Source organism: Balaenoptera borealis, assembly GCF_965194805.1.
Source record: "Balaenoptera borealis genome assembly, chromosome: 12".
Classification (NCBI taxonomy): domain Eukaryota; kingdom Metazoa; phylum Chordata; class Mammalia; order Artiodactyla; family Balaenopteridae; genus Balaenoptera; species Balaenoptera borealis.
In genome coordinates this window covers 42,314,044-42,330,823 of record NC_138869.1, presented here as the reverse complement: position 1 = coordinate 42,330,823, position 16,780 = coordinate 42,314,044, and the positions used below count along the sequence as shown (strand labels likewise).

The 16,780-nt window shown below is 58.1% G+C and overlaps 1 protein-coding gene across 12 annotated transcripts; it reads left to right on the top strand.

The window, feature by feature from the left end:
* The first annotated feature begins 1,771 nt into the window (after positions 1-1,771).
* SEMA3B (semaphorin 3B) lies at positions 1,772-15,865 on the top strand. 12 transcript variants are annotated; one of them, XR_014232553.1, is made up of 20 exons: positions 1,772-1,845; positions 2,938-4,462; positions 5,978-6,164; positions 6,870-7,027; positions 7,171-7,233; positions 7,641-7,760; positions 7,840-7,933; positions 8,137-8,256; positions 9,191-9,336; positions 9,432-9,543; positions 9,647-9,716; positions 9,796-9,940; positions 10,297-10,516; positions 10,777-10,868; positions 10,945-10,986; positions 11,224-11,381; positions 11,478-11,533; positions 11,626-11,765; positions 11,873-11,957; positions 12,126-12,213. XR_014232553.1 is itself a non-coding variant. In XM_082346747.1 (20 exons), exons 4-20 carry the CDS (start codon positions 6,056-6,058, stop codon positions 12,525-12,527), a joined length of 2,247 nt encoding a protein of 748 aa, XP_082202873.1. In that variant the 5' UTR covers positions 1,774-1,845; positions 2,938-3,023; positions 4,304-4,462; positions 5,978-6,055; the 3' UTR covers positions 12,528-15,865. The 12 variants fall into 12 exon arrangements, 11 of the variants coding, with proteins under 11 accessions (XP_082202878.1, XP_082202873.1, XP_082202871.1 ...); XM_082346747.1 differs by lacking the exon at positions 11,873-11,957 and having other exon boundaries at positions 1,774-1,845; positions 2,938-3,023; positions 4,304-4,462; positions 12,126-15,865; XM_082346745.1 differs by lacking the exon at positions 11,873-11,957 and having other exon boundaries at positions 1,774-1,845; positions 2,938-3,023; positions 3,562-4,462; positions 12,126-15,865.
* Positions 15,866-16,780: the final 915 nt, after the last annotated feature.

Below are 16,780 nucleotides of genomic sequence, written 5' to 3'. Positions count from 1 at the left end.
TGTCCATGCCTGCCAGCCAATCAGCTCCTCAGTTAACCACACAGCGACGACGGGCACTGGTATCCAAGGGGGCAGGGGTCAAGGCCATGGATCTCTTTCTTTTCCCTGCTTTGGTTTCCCCCCTTACAGGAGACTTGACCTCACAGGTGATCTTATTTAGGAGAAAAATCGGTTTGACATTCTTTGGCATTTACTCTGTTTTCTGACCTCATTGTGGGTGGAGGGAGTCAAGGCCTGAGTGACTGAAGCCTGAAGGGGCCTGAAGTCTCTCTTCTCCGTCAACCCCCCATCCTCACCCAGGTTCAGCAGGCCCAGGAAGGTGGCAGGGCTTCCTGCGGGCACTCTATCTCTTGCTTCCGTGTGCCTGGGGCCCCCAAGGGATGGTGGCTGCTGGGGAACCCAGAGCCCTGCAGAGAGGCTTGGACCTGGTGTTATAAGCACCTGGGGCTTCACAGAGAAAAGTGGGTAGTGGGTGATGAGGAAAAGTCCAGCAGGTGGCAAAAGGGCAGAGGGCACAGCCCAAGCTAAGTCCTAGCAAAGGAACAGATGCCACCTCCCAGAGATGGGGTAGCTGGAGCGCTGGCAGGGTTAGCCAGGGCCGAGCCAGGGAGGGGTGTGTGAATGCCTGGCTAAGAGCCTGGGATGTCCCCGGGCTTCAGCAGGTTCTCTGAGTGAGGAGCTGGGGAGGCAGGGTACTGCAGTGGGGAGGCACTGGGAGGAGAACTGGCAGAAGGACCACGGGGACCCCCAGGCTGGGTACCTGGGGAAGGGGTCAGGCTTCAAGCTGCAGGGAAAGGAGCTGGGGACTTGTTCTATCTTAAAGGAGACAGAAGTCCTCCCTGAGTTGGGGGCTCTCTGGAGGGAGGAGGGTGTGGGCTTGGGCACTGCTGGGGGTGGGTTGGAGACCTGTGGAGTAAGAAGACTGAGGAATCCCCAGCAGCTGGGGAGAGAAGGAGGTTCAGGTGGAAGGTCAGGGTGTTGTGCTGGGGGCTGGACTTGTGGCCGGGGTTGGGGGGGCGGGGGGGGGGGAGGGAAGGGGGCAGGAGGGGAGTCAAGCCTGAGAAAGGGCCCCATGAAGCTGGGCTGGAAGAGGCAGCAGTGACTCCCTCGAGGCCTCCAGGCCTGCATGCCACAGGATGCCCAGCACTGAGATGGCAACTGGAGTGCACACCTGTGTACCCCACGGTGTGCCAGACCTGCCTGGCCCACCATTTTCAACGGCGGGGCAAGTGAGGAGAGTGATCTGAGAGGTTCAGTCTCCCCCTAGGGACACACAGCTGGTGAGCAGCAGAGTCAGGATTCAACCCCACCCCTTTCTGGCTATTGGGGAGAGGATTCTTGGGGCGGGCTCTGGTCTGCCCTCCCAGAGCATCCCGAGCCCCCAGCCAGTACTCCTGGGAGTCTCTCCCCCTGACTAGTAAGGGATTGTAGCATTTATGTTAATGTATGTTAATGAGTACAGGGTGCCTCCGGAGTCTACTTTGCCGCATTCCTGACACCTCCTCCCCCCCTCCCCCAGGCAATGGAGAAGGAGGGGAGAGGGAGGCCCCACCCCCAGGCCCCTCTTCCCCCCGCCCCGCTGGGCAACGAAGAAAACAGAAGTGAGTGAAGAGCTGTGATGTGGCTGGTGGGGGGGGCTCCCCCATCCCGGAGGGGCTGACCTCAGCCAGGGAGGAATGTGCAGGAGGCGGAGGGCAGGGGCGGAGCGGGTGGGGGTAGGGCCCCAGCTAGAGGCCCAGGGTTCTGGGTGGCCCCTCCCTCAGCCCCTCCACCTCAGCTCTGACTTGGCCCTCCTCAGAAGGGAACAGGCAAGGAAGGAGGGGAGGAGCTCATCTTTCCGAAAAGGTGGGCTGGGGGTCCTCGGGGAGCCTGGAAACCAGGTGGGGGGTGGATGGGGGAAATGCCAGAAAGACCCTTCCCGGGAGATCCCCTGGAGTGGGTAGCAGATTGTCAGGGAAGTTAGGCCTCAGCTGGGCTTTCCAGGGCCCACTTTCCACCGCTTCCCTCCCCCCATGCCTAAGTCCTCAGGGTAGCACGTCCTAGTACCCACGTGACCGGAAGAGGGAAAGGTCGAGACTTTGGAGCCACCAGCCCTGATGGCTAAAGCAGGTGTGAGTGGGGAGCCAAGGCCCAACCCAGCCCAGGCTGGGCACTGGGAGTGTTGGCTGTAGCCTTCCTCAAATGGATGTCTCACCCCAGCCCAGTCGCACCACCCAGAGTCCAGGCAGGGTGCAAGGGGCAGGCCCAGCTGGCGATGAGGCCTGGGGAGGCAGGTGCTGGGACTTGGCACAATCCACTTATTTCCAGAAGGAAAAACCAAGGCCTTGGCAGGCTGTGCCACTGATAGGCAGCACCAGAGACCCAAGCTGCCTCCCCTGGTTTGTTCCATTCTGTCGAGACCCAGGCCCAGGCTGCATGATTCCAGAATCCTTGGGGACTTCCAGAGCCCAGTGTGACCCACAGCCAGTGACCCTGCCCCTAGAGGGCTGCCTCCATAAGTTTCCTACCCAGGGTCTGCATACGCTGGGACCTGGGGCTGAGGAGCAGAAAGGAGACCTTGTGGGATGGGGACAACTTGAGCTCCCACTCCTGGGGATCTCCCTTCCTGCTCCAGGGAGGGGGACACATCTGGAAGTGGGAAGGCAATGCCAAGGGCTCAGGTGGGCCAGGAACAGCCCAGTCCCTTCGGCTGGGGGTTGAGTCCCAGGGTGTTGGACAGATGGGGGGGGGGGGTCCTGGTCCCATTTTCCAGTATGGACACTGGGTTGGGGGTGGGGATGAAACAGAGGCTGGGACCCTGGGCCTGAAGAACTAAAAGCAGTGGGGGCAAGTAGGGGGTACCGTGCAGTTGGGTAGGGACCTCAAAAGCACTTGCTGATCTTGGCTGCTTGGGTGGAAAATTGTAAACAGCCAAAGAATTTTGTTTGCTTGCATGAGGCCAGGGGACGCTGCCCAGGTCCAAGGCAAAAGAGCCTGGGAGGAGGGAGAGGCCGCATCCTGGAAGCCCAGGAGCTCAGGCAGGGGTATGTCACCCCCACTCCCCCTCCTGAAGGCCCCTGGTCCTCCCACTAACCCCCACCCTTCACCTGCCCATCAGCCAGCCAGGCAGGGCCAGAAACACCAGGCCTGAAGTTCAGGAAAGAGGGGCATGGCCCCACCCTGGATGGGCACAGACACTTCTACTCCAGGGACTTGGCAGGAGATGGGCAGCAGAACCACGCACACTTGAAGTGCCCACATGGCCTCCCTAACAGACCCCTGAGGAGCTGCTGATAGCCTTGGGGAGGATGTAGGAGGATGCATTTTGGGGGGATTGAGGGGTGGAAGCCCACCTTCAAGCCCTGGTATGTTCACCCAGGTGGACCTGAGGGCCCCCCTTGACCATTGTCAACATTCAATCCCTCCAAGGAAGTAGCCCTGGCAGTACAAACAGGGTGTGTCCACCAGACTCACCTTTAGGCCAAGACCCCAGACCCTTCCCAAATGAGGCGCTGAGGTGTAGGAGCCCCATCCTATCTTTGAAGCCCCCTTGGGTACCTCACTCTGTATTTGGTGGGGCAGTTCCTCCCACCTTCAACCTTGGAAGAACGACTGGAGTTCATGGAGATGGCATAGAATGCCCCTCACCTCCCAGCAGAGACATGGGACCACCGGTCAGGACGGGTCTCTGGATGGTCCCACACCCTGCAGTGCAGAAGTGAGACTTGCCGCCTGCCTCCCTGCCCTGCCTGCCCCTCTGGCCCTCTTCTCCCGCCCCAGACTGGCTGTCATCAAAGCCACTGCCAGCCAGGTGACAGAAGTACTAAGTGGCCCAAGCCCTAAGGAAGGACTGGGGCAGGGTCTTGGGGGCCCATCAAACCTCCACTTGAGAACCCCCTCTCCGACCTCTGACCGGCCCTTCCCAGCTGGCTCCTGGGGACTGAGGTGGCAGCTGAGCCCCTCATTACCCACATCCAGCTCCCCAGCTATGGAGGGACAAGTGAAGAAACGAGTCCCTGGGGGTGCCCCGTCTGACCAATCCCTCTGCCGGAGCTGCCTGGGGCTAGGGGGTCTCTATTGCTTCTTCCTTATTTGCCTTGACTGCCGGCCCCACTTCCAGGACCGCTGCGTGGGGCATCCTGCTCTGAAGCCCTACGGGGGAGGGGTCAGCCCTACCCGCCCCTCCCTTGTGCCCGCTCCGCTCTGGCCACCAACTCCAGCCGGTCCGGCTGCCTGCCCAGTCACCCGATCCGCCCCGTAAACTTGACGGCGGGGCGCGGCTGGCTTGGTGGGGGCGGGGGCTGCTCCTTAAAGGAGCCGTCAGAGGGTGCCCTGGGGCCCCTCGGCTTCTCCCCTTCTGCAGGGTGAGAAGGGGCCAGGGTGAGGAGCCGCTGCTGCCGGAGCTCTCGGTGGAGTGTGGGAAGGCAATCTGGTGTTTTGTGACGTCGCAGACCTCACGGGCCTAGAAGAGGCAGCGGCAAGTGTCAGTGGAAGGAAGGAGGGAGGTGGGAGTCCTAGGGTGGGAGGGGTCTGGAAGCGGCGGAGCTAGGCGGGGGTTTGGGGAGAGCAGTCTGGAACGTGCCCCGGCAGCTGTGCCCCTTGCTTGAATGCACCCCAGGACCTAGCCCCACGCCAGGGCTACTGTGCCCGGCACCTGCCCAGCTAACTTCTGGGAAGGAGGGTGGGCATTGCAGCCAGAGCCTGGCCCCATCTGAGAGGTCCAGGGAAGGGATCTGGCTCAGAGAAGTGGAGGGTCTCAAAGATGGGGAAACCCTGAGGGCGAAGACGGGATGGAGAGGCTCAGGGAGACTCTGGAGGCTGGAGAGGGAAGGGCAGCTCACCCGAGCTGGGGGTGAGAATCTGCTTCAGGACCTTGGCTCTCCCCACTTGATTCCTCTTGGGTCTGAAGTCTGAGCTCACAGAATTTCTGTGTGTGACCAGCCCCTCCCACCCTCTGGGGTGGGGAGAGAGAGGTCAAGCACAAAGCTGGGGCTGCTGGATCCAAGTGGGAGCAGCTCCCAAATCAGAAACTGAGGCGTCTGCCCAGCCCTGGGTCTCCCGGCTGCACTTCTCCCTCTGAGAAGTGGGTTTCTGGGGTGTCTCAGAGTTGAAGGCAGTGATTGACACTGCAGTTATAATTTGCTCACCTGCATGTCCAGAGAGACTTGTACACTTGTGCACAAACACATACACACATGTGCAACACAAACACGTATATTCTTACAAAGTGTACACACCCCCAGACATATACACACTGTGTAGACATGCATACAATGCCGTGTGTGCACACATGCATGCCACACCTACGTGTGTAATACAACGCACACGCCACATGGTTTCACATAGATATGTACACATATGACTGCATACACACTACACACACACATACATACACACTGCGGAATACAGATACACAAAGGGATCCTTAGAAGCACATTCACACTCAAAGACGCCCACACCATTGGCTCCAGCTCCAAATGTGCTTCTGTTCCTCTGTGGGCCCGTGGGTGCACAGCTACCTCCAGAGGCCTGACCCCCCTCCTGTTACCCTCACGCCCATGACTGTCTTGTTTTGCTCATTACACTTGGCACCACTGCAATGACTACACCAATCTGAGTCCTTGTTGGTACTCTGCCCCCTCCTGCAGGAGGACCTTGTCTGTGTGCCCCACTGCCCCCAGCCCCAGTCCCAGGCTGGCATGACGTAGGCACGCAGAGTTTGTGAATTAATGTCTGTGAGTGTGTGTACAGGAGGGCGGGTTACTGGGGAGGGTGACGTGGTGGGGCAGGCGCCTGCCAGTGTGGGGTTGACCCCGAGGGTGTGCCCAGCGTGGGTGTGTCTGTGATTATGGCCAGGCAGGGCACCCTCCAAGGGAGAGGAGGGCTTGCAAGTGGAATGCGACCCCCCAGCCTCTTTCCCCTAGGGGCTGTAATCTGATCCCTGGGGACTCCCCCCAGCCTCCCTCCCTCGCCCTCGCTGCAGCTCCTTCTCTTCCAGATCCCGGGGCAGAGTCCAGGGTGGCTCAAGGCTCCTCCACACACGCCCGCTGAACCCTGAGCTCCCTGAGCTGCAGGGATGGGGCGGGCTGAGGCCGCCGCCATGATCCCAGGCCTGGCCCTGCTCTGGGTGGCAGTGCTGGGGGGTGCTGCCCCCAGCATGCCACGCCTTCGCCTCTCCTTCCAAGGTAGGTGCACCTGGCAGGCGGGAGGGCCCACCTCAGCGTGGGCAGGAAAGGGGCCCAGTGTGGGTAGGGGGCATTGTGTTTGCTGTTGCACTGTGTGTGTGCCACCGGCTGGGTTGGATTGGGGGCACGCTCAGGCCATCTCCAATTAACCCTTTCCTGGCCTCAGTCCCCAAGCTCTCTGCCCACATTCTCCTCATGCTTTCCCAGGAAGCATGGCAACAGATCCTGCCTCTGTTCCATCTCCTGCTCCCAGGGAAGTTGAGATGTGGGGACCATTAGAGCCCCCTTCCCACACCCCCTACACAGGGTGGTTACTAGGCAGTGGCATCATACTGAACCTAGGCTGGTGGCAGAGAACCCTCAGCCTGACTTTGGGGTTGGGGTTCTGGCTGTCCCAACATGCAGGCCTACCCCAGAACCCTTGCCTCCTCGTGCGCTCGCCTGGAGACACTACTTGTCTGAGGTTGCCCTAGAAGCTCCACCTGCTTCCCCCCTGGGGGCAGGGGTGGGCTGCACTGCCCACCCTGGAAGCTCTGCCCCTGGGTGGGCCTGTCCCCCTGAGTGTAAACTCACATGCGTGTAAATTCACATGTGTGTGGGCCAGGTCACATGTACAACCTTGGCCTGTGAGAGAGACAACAGGCAGGGCCTGGGAGAAGCTTCTAGCATGACTGGCGAATCCTCAGTGGTGTCCCCACCCCACAGAGCTCCAGGCCCAGCACGGTCTCCGGACCTTCAGGCTGGAGAGGACGTGCTGCTATGAAGCTTTGCTGCTGGATGAGGAGCGTGGGCGCCTGTTTGTGGGCGCCGAGAACCATGTGGCCTCCCTCAGCCTGGACAACATTAGCAAGCGGGCCAAGAAGGTGCCAGGGACCCCCAGCCTCAGCACTGCCCCGGGACCCCACTCCAGGCTTCCTGGAGGAAGGGCCCCCTGAGTGGACACCCTCAGCATAGAGAACATCCCGAGTCCCTGACCTGTGTTCTCCCTCCCCCACCCTCCCCATAGCTGGCCTGGCCGGCCCCTGTGGAATGGCGAGAGGAGTGCAACTGGGCAGGGAAGGACATTGGCGTGAGTGTTGGCTGCCTGGGTGGGAGTGGGGAGGGTCAGCCCCTCACTCTAGAGATGGGCAGTGCTAAAACAGAGGCCTGCCTGTTCTGGCTATGATGGGGGCAGGAGGGTTGAGGTGGCTGAGGTCCAGAGGTAGTGAGTCAGGGTGGGGGCTATGTGATTCTTCTTGGAGGCCTCTGCGTCATGGGGGGCAATGCAGGCATGCTTCCCAATGAACCCATTCTGGTGAGAGGTGAGCCGGGCTGGTCACCAAGGGCACCTGAGTCCCTAGAGCCCATGTTAGTACTTGCCTGGACTAATGCAGAAAAGAAGAAGGGGTGGGAGTGCCACTGGTGAGCTGGGAGCCCTTAAGGCCACCTCCCTGGGGGAGGCCTCATTGTTCCTGCCCCTGCCCGCGTGCACGCTAGACTGAGTGCATGAACTTCGTGAAGTTGCTGCACGCCTACAACCGCACCCACTTGCTGGCCTGTGGCACAGGGGCCTTCCACCCAACCTGTGCATTTGTGGAGGTGGGCCAGCGGCTGGAGGTAAGGCCAGGTCTGGTCAGGGAGGGAGGTTGGGAGGGTAAGGAAGGGCCTGCAGTAACAACTGCCCCCTGCCTCCCAGGAGCCCATGCTTCGGCTGGACCTTCAAAGGCTAGAGGATGGCAAGGGCAAGAGTCCTTATGACCCCAGGCATCGGGCTGCCTCCGTGCTGGTGGGTGAGTCCAAAGGCTGGGGCCCCAAGAGAGCTCCTGGAACCCCTCAGAGACTCTAGTATCTCACAAAGTCCCAAGACCCTCCCTAGAGCCCCAGGGATCCCCCATAGCCTCACTGGCTCCCCAAGAGCCCCCAGAGCTCCATAGTGCCCCCAACCCACCACAAGAGCCTTTGGTTTCACTAAGCAGCCTTGCCATGTCTACAGGGGAAGAGTTGTACTCGGGAGTAGCCGCAGACCTCATGGGCCGGGATTTTACCATCTTCCGCAGCTTGGGTCAGCGTCCAAGTCTCCGAACAGAACCACACGATTCCCGCTGGCTCAACGGTGAAAGGCTGGTGGGACTGTTGGGAGGGGGCCCTCATCTCCAACAGAGCAGGTGCTGAGTAAGGCTCATAAAGGGAGTGAGCAATGAGTGCTCACCAGGTAGCTACCCTGGGTCAAGCCCTGCACTAGGCACTGGGTCGCAGGGCGGACAAGATAGGTATGGCCCGTGCCCTCTTTGAGTTCACAGACCTCAGAATGAATACACAATGAGATCAGTTCCAATGGCCAGGAGATATAATGACAGAATGGAGAGGAAGGGAAAAGGAGACTAGGCAGCTGTGGTGGTGGTGGGAGGGTTGGGGAAAGGAAGCCACCCTGCTGAGAAAAGGTATGCGCTAATGCCCAAAACACAGCAGGATTGCGGGAAGAGCATAAGACTATTCCAAGCAGAGGGAATAATTAGTGCAAAGACCCTGGGGGCAGGAACAAGCCAAGGAACAGACTCAAGAAGGGAGCAATGATAAGGGGTCCGGACTGTCAGCACAGGGTAGGGCCAGGGTAGATTATTCTAAGAGTGATGAGACCCAGCAGAGTATTTGAAGCAGGAGTGGGGGCATCTACTTCCTGCAGAGAGGAAGATTCATGAGTGAAGGTAAAACCAGATACCCCATATCCCTCCTTTCTTGGCCCACTGGCATAGAGAACTGCCAGGGGAGAGGCGAGAGGCCCACCACTGGCCAGGGTCGGCCTGCCTGTGGGGCCAGGTAGCCATGGTCTCTGCTGCCCTCTCGTGGCTTCTTCTTGACTCGCAGGCCCTCTTCCTTTCGATTGTGTCCTCCGGGAGTACCATCTGAACTTGGTCCTAGAGGCTGGGTGGTCAGCTGCTGCCCTGAGGGCTTCTGCCGGCACGAAAGGAAGGGGAGGCAGTGCCTGGGCCTCCTAGCAGGGGGCAGGGCCAGGACCTTGCTGACCCCACGCCTCCTGCTGTGGCCAGAGCCCAAGTTTGTCAAGGTCTTTTGGATCCCGGAGAGTGAGAACCCGGACGACGACAAGATCTACTTCTTCTTCCGTGAGTCGGCAGTGGAGGCCACGCCGGCCCTGGGACGCCTGTCTGTGTCCCGCGTTGGCCAGATCTGCAGGGTGAGGAGTCCCTGGGCCACATTTGGTGATCTTGCCACCGCCCCTTTGCCTGTCTGTCGGGGCCTCGCCCTCATCCCCTCCTACTGACCCCGCAGAACGACGTGGGTGGCCAGCGCAGCCTGGTCAACAAGTGGACTACGTTCCTGAAGGCGCGGCTGGTGTGCTCAGTGCCCGGTGCTGAGGGCGATACGAACTTTGACCAGCTCCGTAAGTGCCAGGAGTGGAGGATGGGGGTGTGGGGAGGGGATGCAGGGGCGCAGACCCTGAGCCTGGCTGTGCACCCTCCCCCAACTCGGTCCCTTCCCTGCAGAGGACGTGTTCCTGCTGTCCTCGCGGGATCGCTGGACCCCGCTGCTCTATGCTGTCTTCTCCACGACCAGGTGAGGTGTGGGAGGTAGTGGGGCAAGGCTGGCTAGGCCCCACTTGAGCCCCTTACTCCACTTACATCTTCACCTGCAGCAGCATCTTCCAGGGCTCCGCAGTGTGCGTGTACAGCATGAATGATGTGCGCCGGGCCTTCCTGGGACCCTTTGCACACAAGGAGGGGCCCATGCACCAGTGGGTGTCCTACCAGGGCCGTGTCCCCTACCCCCGACCTGGCATGGTGCGTAGCCCAGGGACTCCCACCACAACCCACTTAAAGCTTCAGGGGTGGAGAACTTGGCCTGGGGTTTTCTTGGTGAATGTTGTGTCTTCTTTTTTTTATGGGTGGGAAAACATCATCTTCATTAGACAGGGCTCCTCAGGGGAAGGCCATGTTTTCCCCTCAGACCCCCAAAGGCAAGGCTGGAGTTCCTCTTCAGATTCCCAGGGCAGGGTTCTGTCCAACACCCGCCCCCTGTGCGCACGTGCGCACACACACACTCACACATGCTCCAGGTTCCGGGAGGTGTCCTGTGGACGGCTGCCCACCAGGCCTTCACATCCACATCCTTGTCATGCCTCCTTCCCACCCCCCAGTGCCCCAGCAAGACCTTTGGCACCTTCAGTTCCACCAAGGACTTTCCTGATGATGTCATCCAGTTTGCCCGGAACCACCCCCTCATGTACAATTCGGTCCTGCCCATGGGGGGGCGCCCCCTCTTCCAACAAGTGGGTGCCGGGTACACCTTCACCCAGATCACCGCGGACCGTGTAGCAGCTGTTGACGGATACTACGACGTCCTCTTCATTGGCACAGGTCAGTGTCCTGCCATGACCACCCACAAGACCCAGCCCAGGCTCTTTGGCCTGTTAGTGGAAGCTCCCCCTGTTCAGTCCCATCTCCATATTTTTCCGGGGGCTATGCCCCCATCTCCTTCTGGATGCTGCTCTGATTGCTCCAACCCACATTCTTCACCATCCCAACCATGCAGAGGGTGGAGGCCTCAGAGGTGAGGAGACCCCTGGCCCTGGCTCTCAGGGAACACAAGGAGTCACTCACCCTTCTCATCCCTGCAGATGCTGGCACCGTGCTGAAGGTGATCTCCGTCCCCAAGGGTGGCCGGCCTAATGCTGAGGGGCTGCTCCTGGAGGAGCTGCACATGTTTGAGGTGAGGCCTAGCCCCCGTTGCCTGGGGTACCCCCACCCCACGGAGCCCTGACCCCAGCACCCCTCCTCCCTCTCAGGACTCAGCTGCTGTCACCAGCATGCAAATCTCCTCCAAGAGGGTAAGTGACCAGAAGGCTTGGGGGTGGAATGGACCCAGCCTGTTCCCAGGTGCCCCCACCCCCATTCTTCTCTTGGTAATTACAAGCCCCAGTTTCCAGTACAGGCTCTGCCCTCACTAGACTGTGGGACCTGAGACCTCAGTGTTCCCTTTTGTCAAATGGGGGAAGGGATCCCTGACCTATGGGAGGCGGGCACGGGGCCACCCTCGGTCAGCCTGGAGCCCCTTGTACCCCTAGCACCAACTGTACGTAGCCTCTCGGAGCGGGGTGGCCCAGATCCCGTTGCACCGCTGCGCTGCCCACGGCCGCGCCTGTGCCGAATGCTGTCTGGCACGTGACCCTTACTGTGCCTGGGATGGGGCCGCGTGCACGCGCTTCCAGGCCAGTGGCAAGAGGTGGGTAGGATCAGGGTCGGGCTGCCTGGAGGGAGTCTTTATCCGCCCCTGGCTAAAAGAAGGGCTCACGGAGGCTCTAATGTCCCCCCTCCCCAGGAGGTTCCGACGGCAGGATGTAAGGAACGGCGACCCCAGCACACTGTGCACCGGGGGTGAGTGTCCCAGCTGCTCCCACCCCCCAACCCTTAAAGATTGCCCCACCCTGCCCTGCCTTGTCTGAATCTGACATTCCCTTTGCCCCCAGACTCATCCCATCCTGCGCTGCTGGAGCGGAAGGTGTTCGGTGTGGAGGGAGGTAGCGCCTTCCTGGAGTGTGAGCCCCGCTCGCTGCAGGCGCGCGTGGAGTGGACCTTCCAGCGCGCGGGGGAGGCGGCCTACACTCAGGTGAGCCTCCCGTCACTCCCCTCCCAACCAGGCCCTTGTTCCGACGCCTACGTCCAGGAAGTGCCCGCCCTGATTAATGAGGCCCTTGGCCTGCTCCGCACATCTAGATGCGATCCAGCTCCGCCCAGTGAGTCTCCGCCCAACCAGACCCCTAACGCCTAGTTTGGCCCCTTGCCTGCACTCCGCATCCTGGTGAGGCCCCATTCCTCTAACTAGGCTCCTGACGCCCGCGCCCCAGCCCAGTCTGAAGGAAGCCCCGCCCTTGCCCCGCCCACTGGGGGGGTCTCTGACGCGCCCCCACGATAAGGCGAGCCCCGCCCCGTTTCCTAACGCCCCGCCTCACGCTGATCCGGCCCGCAGGTACCCGTAGAGGAGCGAGCAGAACGCACGACGCGAGGCTTGCTGCTTCGCTGGTTGCGGCGTGGGGACTCAGGCGTGTACCTGTGCGCAGCCGTGGAGCAGGGCTTTTCGCAGCCAATGCGTCGCCTGGCGCTGCACGTGCTGAGTGCTGCTCAGGCTGAAAGGCTGGCCCGTACCGAGGACGCTGCGCCCGTCGCGCCGCCGGGCCCCAAGCTCTGGTACCGGGACTTCCTGCAGCTGGTGGAGCCGGGCGGCGGTGGTACGAACTCCCTGCGAATGTGTCGTCCGCAGCCCGCGCTGCGCCCACCGCCTCCCGAGTCGCGGAGGAAGGGCCGCAACCGGAGGACACACGCCGCAGAACCGCGTGCTGAGCGGGGGCCGCGCAGCGCAGCGCACTGGTGACTCGGCCGTCCTCACGCTGGGGACTGGAGAGGTGGCAGCAGCAGGGAGAGGGGGCGGTCAGACCCTGGGAAGCAGCTAGGGGCCCGGCACACAGCGGTTCCTGGTGGAGGGAAGACACCGACCCGACAGGCCCTGGCCAAGAGGCAGCCATGCCGGCTTATTTATTAACAGAGAATAATCCTTGAATGTAACCCCGATAGGGGCGGCCCAGGCTGCGCACAGGGTCCAGCTGGTCAGGAGGAGGCAGAGAATCAGGGTCCCCGAGCAACGACCTGGGTGGGGGAGGTGCCCAGAATGCCCACCCTGGGGTAAGGGCCACCTCTTTGGGCAGTGAGCAGAAAGCTGTGAACAGGCTGGGGGGGGGTGGGGGTGGGGCAGGCCGACTGTACTAATGCAATAAACATGTTATCAGCTGAAGCTGGAACGGCCCCATCAGACAGCCGCTGGTCTTAGTGTTACTGACCCAGGTTCTTGGACTCTTTAATCAATAGAAGTTGGTAAGAGGTCAGATGAGAAATTCGGGCAAGGCTTTATTGGGGCTCATGCTGCAGCACAAGGGAGTGAAAATAAGAAACAGGTGCCCAACAAGCAACAGGTGCCCTTGCTTGCTTGCTGGGGGAACAAGGGTTTGGGGGAGGGTGGCTCCGAGCTGGTTCCTTGAGTGAGAGTAGGGGCACATCCATGGGTCAGGCCAGAGGGGTGGCTTAGGTTGTCTACCCACCGTCTTGGTGGTGTCGTGTGCAGGAAACATGAGTAGTCCCCTGCTTTTCTCCCAACACCTCAGAAGTGGCAGTTGGGTTTTTGGTTTTTTTGCGTCTTGCTCATAATTTGCCCCAGTTGCAGGTGTGTGGGGTTATTTTTAGTCCCTTATAGTTTCTTGTATTCTGTTGCTCCAGGAGATGTTTGTCCAGGTGTAAGCACTGCAGCAAAGGGACCCAGGTCCCAGCCTGTCTCATTCCCCCCTGAGGGATTCTACACCCTTTATTTTTAAGGATTAAGGGACCGAAGGTCTCTTCTTCTGAAATGTCTTCCTGCTGGACAGGGGCTGCAGATCCTAACGTGCCCTAGAGGTATAGAAGTCCCTTGCTGACTGTTTTAGGGACCTGGGTTACCCTTGTCTGGAATGGGTTGAAATCCTTGAGCCATCATGAGCCTTCCTTGAAACTGTTGGAGCCTAGAAAACACAAACAACCAAAAGCTTAAACAGACAAGGGCCAAAAAGGAGAAGAACAATAATAGCCACAAGAGAGCCTAGGAAGGGAAGGAATCATGTTAACTTTGGGAGGGCTTCCCTAACTGCTGACCAGACAACGGAGGCGATATCACCCCTGCCAAAATTATGAAGCCATTCTGCTTGGGTGTATATTTCTTTAATATTAACTTCTGTCTGTCCTGTGACACTGATTTAGGTGCAGCAGGAAGTAATAGTTATCCCACAGATTGTGCCTTGTTCTGTCAGAAGGTAATCAAGAGCTAGATGATTATCAAGAGCTGCATTAACCAAAGTAACGGGAGGTCTTAAGTCCTGTTAAGACTTGCCCTGTCTGTGTTATCACATAGCCAAGCTGTCTGGTGAGATTTCTCAGTGTTGCTTCATGATAAGGGAAGCCTCCCCATGGAGCTGCCAGTCCTGTGGCCAGCGCTGCCCCTGCTAAGATCATTCCTAGTGCTCTCCGGGTTTGGTGGTGAGCTAGAGTGGTCCTGTTATAGATCACAATCCCTCTTAGCCCTGTAGTTCCTAGAGGGCACTCTCCTATGAAGTGGACATTATCAGTGCACTTACAGGCCAGAGCTTGGTTGGAGAAGGACAGGGTCTGGCCATAAATTTTCTAACATATGATGGTTTGGATGTCCACAGAGGAAAACAAACCCTTCAGGGGTGCAGGCCTGAACGTCTGTCTCACAGGGGTTAAGATTTGATAGTCCTTGAAGGACATAGCTGTTGCTACTACCTGTTCGACTAGGGGGGGACAGCAAACTGTTGTTGGTAATTTAGATCATATGATGTTATAAGAATCTCTCTCTCTCTTTTATTTTTATCTTTGGCTGTGTGGGATCTCAGTTCCCCGACCAGATATTGAACCCGGGCCACAGCAGTGAAAGCCTGGAATCCTAACCACTAGGCCACCAGAGAACTCCTGCAAAGCTCTTGTTAATGCAGTTAGCTCAGCATTCTGGGCCAATGTCTGTGGTGGCAGGGCCTTGGTTTCTCTGACTTCATCTAGACCAACTATGGCATACCCTGCCTTCCGAGTTCCCATCTCTATAACACTGCTCCCGTCAGTAAACCATTTGACCTCAGGGCTGTCAAGAGGTTCATGTAGAAGATCAGACCTGCTGGAGTAAGTTTGTTCTATGATCTCTATACAGTGATGAAGTAAATCTCTACTCCCGACAACTGGAAGGAGGGTTGCCGGGTTCAGGGTTTGGCACACCTTTATGTCAAGGGTGTCCATGAGGAGAGCCTGATATCTTGTCAGTCTTCCTCCAGTCAACCAATGATGTCCTTTGACGTCCAGTACAGATTGTACTTGATGACGGATTAATACATCTAAGTGTTGTCCCAGGTTGAGCTTGGAAGCCTCATTAACTAAGAGACCTGTGGCTGGTATTGCCCGTGAAAATAAGAAACAGGTGCCCAACAAGCAACAGGTGCCCTTGCTTGCTTGCTGGGGGAACAAGGGTTTGGGGGAGGGTGGCTCCGAGCTGGTCCCTTAAATGGAGTGAGAGTAGGGGCACATCCAGGTTGCTGGGCCATCCCAGGGTTATTGAGTCCAGTTGTTTTGAAAAGTAAGCCACTGGTCTCTGATCTGGTCCCACATCTGATCCCAGCTTTTGGGTCAGGACTCCTAGCGCTATCCCTGACTTCTCATGAGCATATTGGTTGTTGAGCATATTTGGCTTGTCCAAATTTGGAAGTCCCAGTGCTAGTGTTCTGTTTAACTCAGCCTTTAGAGTCTCAAAGTCCCATTGGTGGTCCCTATTCTGGTGAAGGAGTTCCCTTTCTTTTCCCTTTAGAGCCTTATAGGGACTTTGCTGGTGGTCCAGTAGTTAAGACTCTGTGCTTCCACTGCAGGGGGTACGGTTCTATCCCTGGTTAGGGAACTAAGATCCCACATGCTCTGCGGTGAGGCCAAAACACACACACACACAAAACACAAAAACAATTATCTAGAGCCTTATATAGGGGTTTGGCTATAATGCCATAATTTGGAATTCAGATATGACAGAACCCAGCCATCCTGAGAAAGCCTTGGAGTTGCCTCTATGTGGTTGGAGATGGTAATGCACTAATTGCTATTCTTTTTTTAAAAAAATTTATTTATTTTTATTTATTTATGGCTGTGTTGGGTCTTTGTTTCTGTGCGAGGGCTTTCTCTAGTTGTGGCAAGCGGGGGCCACTCTTCATCGCGGTGCACGGGCCTTTCACTATCGTGGCCTCTCTTGTTGCGGAGCACAGGCTCCAGACGTGCAGGCTCAGTAGTTGTGGCTCACGGGCCTAGTTGCTCCGCGACATGTGGGATCTTCCCAGACCAGGGCTTGAACCCGTGTCCCCTGCATTGGCAGGCAGATTCTCAACCACTGCGCCACCAGGGAAGCCCCTGTCCCTAAGCTTTTCAGGGTTCTCTGAGAACCTGCCAAATCACTCCTTACAGATTTCTAGGTCCCCCAGTGAGAAGGGATCACACACTCTAGTAATTCCTCTGTTTTCCTGGAGCGGGTAAAAGCCTGGTGGGGCAAAAGTGCGGGCAACTTTGAACCTGATCAGAGCCCCGTTGGGGAAAGCACCGCGGGTACTGATTTTGAGGTTTCTGATTTGACAGGGTAAGGTGTGGGGCTGGGGGCTGAGGGAGATGGTGAAGGGGAAGAAATGGGGGCCTGACAATGAGGCTCGGTGTGCTGACGGCTACTTGGCGGTTGAAAGAGGGGATCCGTGAGAAGGTCTGGCTTCACACCTTTTGGGGGAAACCTGGAAATAGAGACTAAACACACATGACAAGAATCCCTCAGACCTTAATCTTGATAAAGTTTTATAAAGGCCTGTACATATGGGACTTCTCCCCATTTGGGGGACTGTTAACAAAACAAGTCCAGTAGTAAAATGGTGTTAAAGATAAGGGATTCATTCTCTGACCACTTCTGATGGTCATCCAAAGCATTTTGGGGCCAGGCTGTGTTGCAAGAAAAAATCAGCTTATTCCTTTTTTTTTCCTTAATTTTAAAAAATTTTGTACTGGAGTATAGTTGATGTA